The sequence below is a fragment of the Taudactylus pleione genome, unplaced genomic scaffold (genome assembly GCF_031769625.1).
Source record: "Taudactylus pleione unplaced genomic scaffold, aTauple2 ptg001990l, whole genome shotgun sequence".
In the NCBI taxonomy this organism is placed as follows: domain Eukaryota; kingdom Metazoa; phylum Chordata; class Amphibia; order Anura; family Myobatrachidae; genus Taudactylus; species Taudactylus pleione.
Genome location: NW_028286386.1, coordinates 8,898,284 through 8,912,249, shown reverse-complemented (window position 1 = coordinate 8,912,249; position 13,966 = coordinate 8,898,284). Strand labels below are relative to the sequence as shown.

Sequence of the window (13,966 nt, the reverse complement as noted above, 5' to 3'; positions counted from 1 at the left end):
ACACACTGCACGATGCAGTGGACGCAACACAATGTGTAGTTCCATGCTGCATTTAGCAGCATGGCAGTGTTCATCGCATCTTGCCATCAGATGGGACGATGCAATGATCGACCTGCGGGCACAGACAATCGGGCGTACACTCTATGAGATCCACCCGATATATCGTGCAATGGAGCGCGTAGTGTGTACCCAGCTTAACAGGAAGGTGAAGATATGTCAAGATTCTATTAACAATTTGCAAAATAAATACTAATCTGTTGGCAAGAACATTTTTCAAATACGATTCTGCATTGAGAGGTCTAACTTATCTGTACAGAGCCCCACTTCTTATAGAACTTTTGATGATATTAGTAAGGGTGGAATGTCTATCAATGTAGAAAAGCTACAACATGCTTAATTTCATAGGTGAAGGAGCGGATTTGGAAGCCCAATGCACAAGAAATACTTTTTTAACCAGCGTTATGAGAAGGGGTAATATTATTTTTGTCAGGGCCTAAATTCCAATCTTCCATAGACAAGCAAATGGGTCAGGTTGTAGGTGAAGGGAGAATACATTGTTCATAAAACTAATCACTTTGTTCCAAATTTTTTAGCTGCCGCATTCCCACATACAATGCATAAACTTAGCAGTAGAAAGTTTACATTTTAAACAAGCTCCGGAGTCAGTGGGTATCATATGTCTCCATTGAGCAGGTGAGATATATGTCCTATGGATAGTGCAAATGTATACTTCCTGAAGGTAAGTGAACTGCAATTTTTTCAGTGTATTATCAAAATGGGCAACTAACTGTGAGACTGAAAGCAGGTCTGGTATGTCAGATTGCCAAATTTTAAACAATGTCTCCCAACGTGCTTTAGCAGAATCAGCTATCAAATGAGGGTATAAATACCTAGTTCTAAAAGGCTTAGCCCCAATCAATCTTAGGAGGGAACATAAAGGATCTTGAGATAATGGGTTGCATGTTGCAGTAGAAACATATATAAGTGTCGTTTAGGAAGCGGATCTCTCTATTGCAGATCTATGAATGACAGCAAGTTGCCTCCAGGGTCAAAAAACTTTGAAAATGCATGATAGTCCTTTAGCAGTCCAACAGAAAAAAATTTGAGAGTTATGCCGGGTACACACTAGCTAATATATCGGCCATTCAACTGAATGGCCGATATATCGTGGACGCATCAGCAGGGTGTGTACCACCAATATGTCTATGAGCAACATAGTTCAGAGACATCATCAGCTGTACAGCACAGCCGATGGCCAATAAATCTGCAGCTAAATGGGCACATTATGCTGTGGGGGGCAGCACAGATGGTGTAATGGTTAGCATTACTGCCTCACAACACTGAGGTTGTGGGTTTGATTCCCACCACGGCCCTACCTGTGTGGAGTTTGTATATTCTCCCTGTGCTTGCATGCGTTTCCTCTGGGTAATCCGGGTAAATATACTGGTAGGTTAATTGGCTCCCAACAAAAATTAACCCTAGTGTGTATGTGTGTGCATGCGTTTGGGAACATAGACTGTAAGCACCACTGAGGCAGGGACTGATGTGAATGGCCAAATATTCAATGTAAAGCGCTGCGGAATATGTGTGCGCTATATAAATAACTGATAAAAATACGGGTGGTCAGGAGAAGTAGGTAGTATAGGTGAAGAGACCTCTGAGGGGGGAATTAAGAGATTCATAAAAAATGTTCAGAACCTCCGTGATTTGACTATTAGGAGGTAGTGAGGGAGCCATCAAGAAGTTTGAGAGGGTGCACCACCACTGGTGAGCGGGACCCATTCAGCAATTTACCCATTTTATTCTCAAATCTAAGAAAGCGGTAATTTACTAAGAATAGATATAGGTCACCCATGGATTGTAGAAATTCCTCAAGAGGTATACATGTTTATTAGAGGGAGTAGGATGTGAATTATAATTCTGGTAAGCATCCGTTAAAACCCGTTGGTGGCTGAAACATAGAAGATAATGGCTCACCATAGCACCGATTTAGCAGTTTTAAAAAAAAAAAAAGGAGGGGATCGGTTTCAGCTTCAGATAAGTTATAAACTCTAGATTTCTTCCATGCGGTTTCCAATTTATTGCAAAATTTAATAGATTGAAAAAAGGCGGAACAAGTCCTTGCCAACAGAGGTTTGCTTACTAAACCAAACTAAGGTATGTTCTGAAAGTGAAATTGTCTCTATAGTATATATTCACCTTTGGGAAAACAGGGTTTCCCAAACTCTGTCCTCAAGGCACCCTAACAGCCCATAGTGTTCCCTCTAGCTCCGGCGGCAGGCAGAGCGCCGGAGCTAGAGAGGGCAATCTTGTGCGCGCGCCTTCAGCGCGCCCGAAGAGGGGGCGTGGTTATGAAAAGGGGGCGTGTCTATAAGACACGTCCCCTTTTCGTCATACTTGGGGGCGTGCCCGGCGCTTACGGACATGCCGGGCAGCCCCCAAGCGCTGCAGAAAGGGAGAGGGTCAGGGTGCTTTTTGCCCTCCAGAAGGAGGGCAGGGCGCCGCACCCCGCTAAAACAGCCTAGCGGGAACGCTAGTCCAGGTTTTAAGGATAACCATGCTTGTGTACAGATGGTATAATCACACTGACTGAAGCACTAATTAAATCACCTGTGCTTAAACATGAATATCCTTGGACCATTAGGGTGCCTTGAGAACAGTTTGGGAACCACTGGTTTATGGGAAAGTGTAGTCAATTCTGGAGAGGGTGTTGTGAGCCGTATATAAGCAGGTATACTCTTAAGCTGCATACACACACAACCATTTTGTTACCAACGATTTTCTGTCAGATTTTTTACAGTGTAATGAATGATTTTTTTTAACTACAAACGATTTTTGTAACTTCCCTTAATGATAATCGTTCAGTTGGTCAATCAGAATTAACTACAAACGGGAACGCACATGAACGATAATCGTTCATCGTTATAACTCAGAAACTGAACGATTTTTTTCAACGATTGAATGACAATGACATCGTTATAGTTAAATCGTTCAAAAAATCGTTACGTGTCTATGCACCTTTAGTGGTAATATACAGTGATCTCTGAGGAACACCAATATCATGCATGTTTAATTCTCACAGGACCATAACAATGGCTTGCAGAGCGAGTAGAATATAATGAAATGACTGGATCCTAAATACAGCTGAATCAGGGGGAGATGAGAAAGTGATTGACATACAGTGCCTTGCAAAAGTATTCACCCCCATTGGCTTTTTACCTTTTTTGTTACATTACAACCTGTAATTTATTTATTTTTTTAATCTGAATTTTATGTGATGGATTTGCATAAAAGTCTAATTTGGTGAAGTGAAATTAGAAAAATATATGTAAAAAAAAGAATCTTTATAAATAAAATTCTGTAAATTGGCATGTGCATATGTAATCACCCCCTTTGCTTTGAAGCCCCTCAAAAGTTCTGGTGCAACCAATTACCTTCAGAAGTCACATAATTAGTGAAATGAAGTCCACCTGTGTGAAATCTAAGTGTCACATGATCTGTCAGTATAAACACACCTTTTCTGAAAGGCCCCAGAGGCTGCAACACCACTAAGCAAGAAGCATCACACCATGAAGACCAAGGAGCTCTCCAAACAAGTCAGGTACAAAGTTGTTGAGAAGTACAATTCTGGGTTGGGTTATAAAAAAAAATATCCAAATCTTTGATGATCCCCCGAAGCACCATCAAATCCATCATCATCAAATGGAAAGAACATGGTACCACAACAAACCTGCCAAGAGGGTCACCCACCAAAACTCACAGACAGGGCAAGGAGGGCATTAATCAGAGAGGCAGCACAGAGACCAAAGGCAACCCTGAAGGAGCTGCAGAGTTCCACAGCAGAGATTGGTGTATCTGTGCATGTGACCACAATAAGCAGTACACTCCATAGAGCTGGGCTTTATGGAAGAGTGGACAGAAAAAAGCCATTACTTAGTAATAAAAATAAGAAGACACAATTTGAGTTTGCCAAAAGGCATGTGGGCAACTCCCCAAATGTATGGAGGAAGGTGCTCTTGTCAGATGAGACTAAAATTTAACTTTTCGACCACCAAGGAAAACGCTATGTCTGGCACAAACCCAACACATTCCATCATCCCAAGAACACCATCCCCACAGTGAAACATGGTAGTGGCAGCATCATGCTGTGGGACGGTACGGAATCAGAAGCTGCTTTAGGTACCTTGGGCCATGGTCATGTAGGGCTTTGTAAGTTAGTAATCCAATCTTGAAAACAATTCGCCATCTGACAGGCAGCCAGTGAAGGGAGTAGAGAGTGGGTGTTATGTGGCTGGAACGGGGCTGGTTGGTTAATAGCCTGGCAGCTGCGTTTTGTACCATCTGCAAGTGGTGCAATTCTTTTGCTGGGAGACCAAGGTAGAGGGCGTTGCAGTAGTCTAGGTGTGATGATATAAATGCATGTATGACTTTAGGCAGATCTTCTGAGGGAATTAAGTGCTTGATTGCAATGTTCCTCAGATGAAAGAATGAGGATTTGATTGTGGCTGATACCTGATTCCGCACATGTTCAGTGTTCTGAAGCTCAGCTAGGCAGCCATTTAGGGTTGTTATGGGGTCCTTTGTACCTGGAGAAAAGGACAGGTACAGTTGTGTATCATCTGCATAGCAGTGGTACACCAGGCCATGACGTCTGATTATTTCACCCAATGGTAGCATGTATACTGCAGAAAGCATGGGAGATAGTATAGAACCCTGTGGGACACCGCATGGAAGTGGCACTGGAGATGAAGAGTTTACTCCAGAAGAAACTCTCTGTGACCTGCCGTCAGAAATTATTTGAACCAGCTAAGGACTGTGCCATCCAGTCCACAGAAATGTTTCAGGCGCTCAATTAGAATCCCATGGTCCACAGTATCAAATGCTGCTGAGAGATCCGGAAGGATTAAGATTGATCAATCACCTCTGTCTCTTGCCATCAGAAGATCATTAAGCACAAATACCAGAGCTGTTTCAGTGCTATGTCTTCTCCTGAATCCTGACTGGAATGGATCATAAATATCATGGGTAGACAGGCGGGTTTCCAGTTGCATTGCCACTACTTTCTCAGTGACCTTTCCTAGAAAAGGAAGGTTTGATACTGGTCTATAGTTGGTCATGCAGTTGGAGTCTAAATTAACTCTCTAGTGGTTTAAGGGGAAACATTTAAATGTGTTGGAATGGCCTAGTCAAAGCCCAGATCTCAATCCAATTGAGAATCTGTGGTCAGACTTGAAGACTGGTGTTCACAAGCGGAAACCATCCAACATGAAGGATCTGGAGCAGTTTTGCGGAATGGGCAAAATCCCAGGGGCAAGATGTGGCAAGCTCATGGAGACTCATCCAAAGCGACTTGCAGCTGTAATTGCCGCAGAAGGTGGCTTGACAAAGTAATGACTTTAGGGGGGTGGATAGTGATGCACGCTGAAGTTTTCTGTTATGTTGTCCTAAATGGTTTTTGATTCACAATATTAAAAAAAAAAAAAACACAGAACTTCACAGTTGTAGACATGTTCTGTGAATGAAATGATGCACACCTTCAAAAAATCCATTTTAATACCAGGCTGTGAGGCAACAAAAGATGAAAAATGCAAAGGGAGGTGAATACATTTGCAAGGCACTGTATCCTGTTCTGCAGCGTTGCTTTCTTCCCGTAGATAGGCAGGGTTCCGGACTACAGACAGTAATAAGGTCGTCAATGTCTAGATAGACACCAAATATTAGACAGTCAAAAGGTCGACAGTGTCAGAAGGCCGGCACATGACTATTTGTTTTTTTGGGTTAGGTTTAGGCACTTACCGAAGGGTTAAGGGTAGGCACTAACCTCGACGGTTAGGGTTAGACACCTACCCCGACGGATAGGCACAAGATTAGGGCTAAAAACAACAAAATCATGTTGACCATTTTTGTGTCGATCTTTTGTCCCAGTCGATCTATTGATGGTCTAACATCTGGTGTCTATCTAGACACTGTTGACCTTTTTACTGTCTGTTAATTCACACCCAGATAGGCAGATTCATCATCTGGGTTAGCAAAGTCTTTATAAAGTGAGCCCTCAAATAGATATAGAGGTATATTTACTAATGTTTGATTTTGAGTTTTGTGTGATTTCACATTCAATTTGCATTTGGTGTTCATCCGATTTTGCCTTTGGAGATTTACTAAAGGCAAAATCGAATGTCAAATCGAACATAAACCAGAGTCCCGCTCAATATCGGACATCGGCTACACATTGGTACTTTTACATAGACCAGCATACAAATCCCTGATTTACTAATATTCGATTTAAAAGGGACTTCAAATCCCCTAAATAATAGACCTGCTTCATGCTGGCATTTTAGCAGGAGCAGGTATGAATTACATAGATGCATTCACAGATCAGCGAGATCTGTACATGTTTTTGTGTGTAAAAAGGTTGTAAAGTGTTAAAATTTAGAAGAAAAAAAAAAAGAACATGAAGCAACCAGCACCAAGCTTTTCTGATCCGATCCTGGTTGTGAAAATACAGGGGACAAAAAACCCCATAGGGATCCCCCGTATTTTGCACAACCAGCAACGGACTCTTTCTAGCGGGGGTGTAATGCCACAGCTGGGGTACCCTTTCACTGGTTTCCGTGACCAAAGAATTATACCTGACCGACAGTCAGCCCGCCGGTGGGTGCTGGGTTGATTGTGTATAAAAATAGATGAAATAACATTGTATTTTACAGGAGAACTAGAGGCCCCAGCAAGCGTCTCCGACATGCTGGTACTTGGAGAACCATAAGTACCAGCACGTGGGCAGTAAGGGCCCGCTGGTACCTCTAGTTCACCTGCAAAATAAATATTTAAAAAAAACACAAAACACTCCCACTCATACATACTAAACTACAATCCCTGTACACATCCTCTTCTCCATGTAGGCATCCACATCTTCCTAAAACAAAAGAAAAAAAAAACGCGAAGCCCGAGCCACGGACATAAATACCATCTTCTAAGGACAGTACTTCCCGAATGACAGCTCATCCGTGGCATTTCACTTAGAAATGCATGGGCTGAGCGTTTATTGGCTGAGACAGGCAAGCCTTCGCCTCTCTCAGCCAATGAATGGTTCCCACCATTGACTTCAATGGGGAGAACTGCTAGGTAACTTTTAGTAACATCTTTTGTCCCCCGTATTTTCACAACCAGGACTAGCTCAACAAAGCCTGGTGCTGGTTGTGCATGCAACTGTGTAATTCACACCTGCTAATGCTAAAAATTCCAGCATGAATCAGGTCTATTATTTTGGGGATTTGAAGTTTGATTTGGTATTCGATTTGGACATGGGCATGCAAACATTGAACAAGAAATTACTATTCAAAATCGAATTCGATTGAGAACAGGTTTCCAAAATCAAATTTTAGTAAATGTGGGATTTTGACAGGGATTTCTACATTCGAGTCAATTTCAGATTAGCTAAATTGATCATAAAATCGAATGCAAATTTTGATTAATATACACCATAGTCTGGCTGGGTAAGTTAGAGCAAATTTTAGATTTTCTTTAATAAGCTTGGAGCATATTGGGGCAAACAGGCTCTATTAAGTTCAACCGAGTAGTCATGGAAAATGAAGTTTATTTCCCTCCCAGGATATAGATTGCAGCTCCCGAGAAGCATTCCAGAATGCTAATTTATGTAGGTAATTAAGGCAACAGAATAGGACGGGAGGTGAGTTAATATGGCACCTTAAGTACTCAATGGACTCTTTCAATCACAAGATCACAGCAGATTCAATACCCAGTATGGCATACAAAATGCACCAAAGCTGTGCATTTCACAGATTCAGGGAGACCACCAGCCATATATTATTTCTATGTGATCGGTTCTCCAGAATATAAATTTTAAACGACAGTTGGAAATTCTCCTTTTCCAATTTGTTAACAGTGGGCCTGATTCAGAGCCGAACGCTCTGACCAGAGTGCTCGCTCTGAATCAGGGCCCTCCTCCATGAAAATGGAGCGTCCTCCTGGACGCTCGCATAGCTGTGGGTGACCACCCACAACTTATGCGAGCGTCCATGATGATGGTCGCGATGGTCAAGACCATCGCGATCATCGGGCTTGCGACGAGACCCTGCGGTAGGGTCTCGCTGCCGCAAGCCCTGGAGTGATTTTGGCTCTATCATGGGAACGCCTCCGTCTGGCAGCCACGCCCCCGGTACGCCCACCAAAGGGGGCGTGCTGTCAATCAACATCGACAGCACGCCCCCTTTGGTGCGAGACCCGGAGCGACGGAGAGCCCATCGCTATCCGGGTCTCGCGCATGCGCACGACGGAGCTCCCTCCTCTGACAGGTTAGCCAACCTAGTAGTCACAGTGGCTGTCATTCTGTGGTCTTTCGAGATCACACTCCCTTACTGTGGTACCACACCCCCTCACGATGAAGCCACGACCACTCCACAATATTACTGCTTCGAGGGGGGGGGGGGCGCATTTTGACTGCTCGCACTGGGAGCCTCAAACCCTAGAAACTGCCCTGTCTATAAACACTGGAGGAGGGGTTGCAGAACTTCTGTAAATATCTTAGGTTTATATGTCACACTAAATGAAATGCTTTGCTCTCATTGTCTAATTTATTTGTCACTAAATATCTGTTTGAACAGAAAATATACCAGGCGCCTCTATACACTAACAACAAAGCAAAAAGGAACCTAACAAGAAACAACTGCTGCCACTTACAAAGAAGGGGGTTGCTAATCCCCTTTAAAATGGAAATTTACAAACAAATAGCAAGGCCCTGGGGTCTCACACAGAAATCTCACAAAAGTATATAAGAGATATTACTTATTAAAATGTAATATACAGTCACATAGAAATGTTCCCAAAAATGCAATGAATAGAAATACAGACAATATTAAACGTTACCAAATTGTATACAATTTGATCACATTTAATATTAACTTTATTTCTATTTTTGGGAACATTTGTATCTGACTATGATACATTTTAATAAATACTGTAATATCTAATTTCTAATATATCTGTTTGCTCTCACTATATAAACATCACTTGGAGAAACATCATTATGGCACCAAATAATTAAAATCAGGGATGGCAGACTGAATAGTAGCAAGCATACAGTGCATGACTAGTTCCTACAGGATCTACACATTCAATTACTTTTAAATTGTTCCAGTTTAATTCAATTCGATATTTAAGTTGACACGCACACAATAACCCAGCTCTTAGCACAAACAGCCTCTGCCATATCCAGGGGGAAAGCAAGACAAAATGCTGTAACAGCTTAGGGGCTTGTATACACAAGCATTGAAACACTAGTGAAAGCATGAACAACACCTTGCACGATTTAGGCCAGAATCCGAGATTTATACTAATGTAATGACAACTGCAATCTCTTAAGGATCGCAGTTGCTAAAATATGCCAATGCCTTCCTAAGCACAGCCGAGCATAGGGACGCCCACTGCTGCCTTCTCATATCCGTCCAACGATGTACAACAGCGTAATCATCAATAACATTGGGCAGTCACGCAGCTTGTAAGTCAAGTGTGACCAGACTAAGGCTCAAACACTACAGCTCTCCTGACATGATGAGTGTTCATGCTGCGAAGGTGATCGCAGTGGCTAACTTATGCACGCCCATGAAACTGTATCTATGTATCTAAACAGCCAGACACTCCTGCATTTTTATAACCACCCCCCCCCCGTTACCTCCAAAACAAAGCTGACTACCTGTCACTCAGTTTGCGAGTGAATCCTCCGTATGAGCGTTATCGCAATACAATCGCTGCTCGTGCACAGTGAGACTTTCACACATGCACAATGGCACACAATTGCTCGATCTGCGTATATATAGGCCTTGCTAAATCATGCCCTTTGTCCTCACTGTAGAAGAGCATTAGAAGCGCATTTCATAAGGAAAAAGTACCTTGTAATGAACCACTTTACTGACGTGGTTGGATGGGTTGCAAATGCTGCCAACTGTGGTTCAGCTCACAAGGTGCAACCACACCACCCCACTGTGTTTTTGAAGAGGAAATCAGTTCTACACATGTGCAGAATGGATCTCCTCTGACTCTCCTGCAGACCCTTTCTGACTGGTTTTACTAGAAAAAGTCATCAGTTAAGTGGTTAAACTAACGTGAATTTATATTCTCAAAGTCTATAAATTAACTGATTTAAAATAATACCTGTGTTTCAAAGGTCTTAAGGCTATGGAGCACAGCATCCAATACCCCTTTTCCACTGCCTAAAACCCCCAGGTAATTGCCGTGTCTACCTGGGACTCGGCTCAGTGGAAACAACTCCAAGGAAAAAATCCTGAGTCTACTGACCCAGGACTTCTTCCCGGGTATCGAGCAGGGGTTTGAGCGGGTAAAACCCAGTAACACTGCAGTGGAAACAGCTATTACCCGGGTTTTTTGACCCAGGTAATTGCAAAAGCCACTGATTGGTCCTTCCCAGGGTGCTAGCTGCTGATGTAATCACCCAGAGACCAGAGGAGACGCCTGAATAAAGGATGTCATTAAATAAAATAAATAATACTAATTAAATAAATAAATAAAAATGACCTGAATAAAAGCCATTTTTAATGACATCCACAGGTTTTGCTGGGCTTACCCGGGTTCAGTGGAAACAGAGGCGACCTGGGAAAAACCTGGGACGAGGGTGCAGTGGAAACGGGGTCTAAGCAGAGTACAATCCGGGAAAATGCTTTGTAAAAAATCCAGAGTCAGATTCGGGATTTTGGTGGAAAAGGGGTATAAGTAAAACATGAACAAATCAGGGGCAAATCTTTCAAGGTGAAGCGGTGTAGCAAAAAGCTAGGCAGCCACAGCATCACTGATAGGAACTAGCTATTGGGGGCATCTGCAGTGTGTGCGGAGCATAAATTCTACAGTCATTTATCAGCCGTTCATTTATTTAGTATCTAATCTAGATCACACTGAGTAAACACACACATACAATATGGAGAAAATAAAAACAATTGAGCCCATAATGATAAACACGGTCTTACATAATTAATCAGTTATTCTTTTGTTTAACTGCACAAATAACTAAATGGGGATTTGGATAAACAAACCAAAGGAGGGTATAAATGTAATAATAATCCTCATGAGGCTCACATTTCATCAACCTGTAAGACACCTTCTGAGCAAGGTTTTAGCATAACACAGTGTGCCCCTCATGCCTGCCACATAGCCTAGCCTCTGCCTCCCCAGTGCAGTCACCGCTGCTATGTATTGCCTGATGATGAATGGATGATCAACCTGCCCTGCAGCTGAGGCTATGACAGTGACAGCTGAGGCTAGGAAGGTGATTTGAACCCCCCATTGCCCTAATTTAGCACCCACAAGGAATCATGCGGGGCGGCCGTACCTGTCCCAGGCTAGGTGTACACAGGAGGCAGAGACGGGACATACGAGGCTGCGCTCCTGCTGTCAGGCCGCCGCTCCACTTCTTCCTGCTTTCAGGTGCTCCACATCTTCCCGCAGCTGACCACACACAGCCCTGATAGCTAGAGGCTCAGTAAGCAACTTCGCCTGGCTCCAAAACAGGCCCCAGCCTTATCTACGGGCAGGTGTGCGGAGATGGCCATTTTCCTGAAGTACAACAATGCACGAAGCTATACCAATAGGCCCCAACAAGATGTCTCCTGTGCTGGGGATACATAGGTCGTGTACAGTTTGGTCTCTAGAAAGCAAATCTCTGTGATGTGGACAAACAATGAGGGTGACTTCATTTCCCCTCTGACGACAATGGCAGTACGTAAAGAAAGCTGTAATATGCAGGAGCGCAGCAATACAGTTGTTGCTAGGGCTGTGTATGCTAGATTCAAGTTGAAGGAAGGACCTCTGACGTCACCACAACGTGGAGATGCTGACAAGTGCACATGGCCGGGAATAGCGGATAATTACAATTTAACTCCTAGATGTTAAGTGAATCCCAATTGTTTAGAGAAATACCATGACAAGAGGGCTGCTCGTATAAAAGAATAACCTAAAAGCGATAATGAATAAAGCGTCTCAGTATTTATTCCACGCGGTGGCGCTGTACGCAGTGCTGATTACAGGGAGCGGACTGTTTTCTGTGTGGCCGGGCGGTCTGTTATTTTAATATTTTACTGGTGGTAAATCACGTTCACGCTCAAAGGTTTGCCAGGGTTAAAAATGGCCGCGGTTGGGCTACAGACAACATTGGTGACGTATCATGGACGGGCACGTCCAGCAGGGTGCAAGATGGTCACGTGACGTCACCCCCGCTAGTGCTACAGGTGACGCCGGCAGCAGCAGGTGCAATGGCGGCAGATTTGACTCCCCGGTTCCGCAGGATACGCAGTATGGGCGAGCTCAGGGCGCGGAGGAGAGGTAAGTAGACGGCTCATGCCCACTGCAACTTGCGGCAATATGAGACACGCAGTTCTTTGACAGAGTTTTATTGTCATGGGATATTAGAATAGTAATCTGGTGTCCTACCTTGTTATGGCTGAAATTTAAACATATCACCCCAGCCCCCCCATTTCCACTCCTTTACTGACATTTTGGAAAGTTATACCTAAATTTAATAGCTTGTTTTTATCAGCAGTCTATGGATGCCAAATACATGTACTGGTTGGCACAGTGACTTATACCCCTTTTCCACTGCCCAAGTACCTTGGGCTATTGCTGGGTCTACCAAGGTCACACAGCTTGCTGTAAAAGGGTCCTTTAAAAAATAACCTGGGTTGAGTGATCTGGGAATCCGACCCTGGTAGATACCAGGGTCGAAATCTAGAAAGACCTGGGTCATGGTCCTGTATAAATGTCATGACCCAGATCATAATTCAAATGAGCAGATTGGCTGATTTCAGTAGCACTTGGAGATGACATCATCTCCAAGTGTCCACTGTAACACCAGAATATCCTGGTCAGGTAATACCTGAGTTTAGTGTGAATGGCTGGACCAGGTTATAACCTGGGTCCAGCCACAGGTGTAAAACTCTGCTCTGACTTGTGCTCAGTGTCCCGGGTTGGTGTCGTGTTTTTAGTGGAAAAGGGGTAACATTGCTGACTCAAAGCACTGAGGTCATAGGATTTATTCCAACCAAGGCCCTATCTGTGTGGAGTTTATATGTTCCCTTGTGTTTGTGTGATTTTTTTTTCCCTTGGGAGCTATGGTTTCCACCCCACACTCCAGACATAATGGTAGGTTAATTGGCTGCTGATTAAATTAATCCTAGTGTGAATATAGATTGGAAATTCAACTGCGACAGGGACATATAATTGATTGAATACCCACTGTGAAGAGCTTTGTAATATGTAGTTGTGAGTTGGGTCCCGAAGCCGTCATCCCGAAAGGGTTAGGATAACCACACATATAGGAAAGTATCCTAACCCCCCCCCCCCCCCCCCGCAGCCTAAACCCAATACTTACCGTTGGGTTCCCGACAGTCGGGATTCTGACTGGTGTTGGGGTTCCGACCCCCAGGGTATACACTACATCCCGTAGCTGTTATATAACTAGCTTTGTAAATAAATACTTTGCTTATCAAAAAATTTGGGGGGTTTAATTTGTTCCGTGGTTTTCCTAAGTAACATAACAGGAAATGTGCTTGTTGTATAATGAACAAACATCATTTATCTTTTCATGCTGTTTGCAATAACTGGGGTGTACATAATCATGATAAAGGTTCCTGACCTCATCTCTAGGTGTCTGTTAATTGAAACCAACTAATAGAAATGCTACCTTTTAGCTTTGTTTATAAACATGTTGCACAGTATTATAAACCACCACATTTTTTTTATTCCATATTATTCGTGCTTTCATAACTTTGGCTACTTTTTTATAAGTTACACTACTTAATGTGGGGAGTCATACAGCACAGTCTCCAATGTCAGCCGTTTAGTACTGAAATTTTTCTATTGAAAAATAGCGTAGACTGCATCCTGGGCATATTTAGTATAGATATTTGACTAATTTCTTATATATTATTTTGACACGTAATACAGG

At 43.1% G+C, this 13,966-nt stretch overlaps 2 protein-coding genes across 2 annotated transcripts in view; one reads left to right on the top strand and one right to left on the bottom strand.

Moving 5' to 3' along the window:
- SCYL2 (SCY1 like pseudokinase 2) overlaps positions 1-11,570 on the bottom strand; it is an 83,154-nt gene extending 71,584 nt beyond the window's left edge. Inside the window, exon 1 of the mRNA XM_088465545.1 lies at positions 11,357-11,570. The gene's annotated coding sequence lies outside the window, so the exon portion shown is untranslated. The remainder of the gene's footprint in view (positions 1-11,356) is intronic.
- Positions 11,571-12,168: 598 nt separating this feature from the next.
- The window catches only part of DEPDC4 (DEP domain containing 4), a 32,413-nt gene continuing 30,615 nt past the window's right edge, over positions 12,169-13,966 (top strand). Inside the window, exon 1 of the mRNA XM_088465480.1 lies at positions 12,169-12,345. Coding sequence (XP_088321606.1) covers positions 12,276-12,345 — 70 coding nt within the window. The 5' untranslated portion in view covers positions 12,169-12,275. The remainder of the gene's footprint in view (positions 12,346-13,966) is intronic.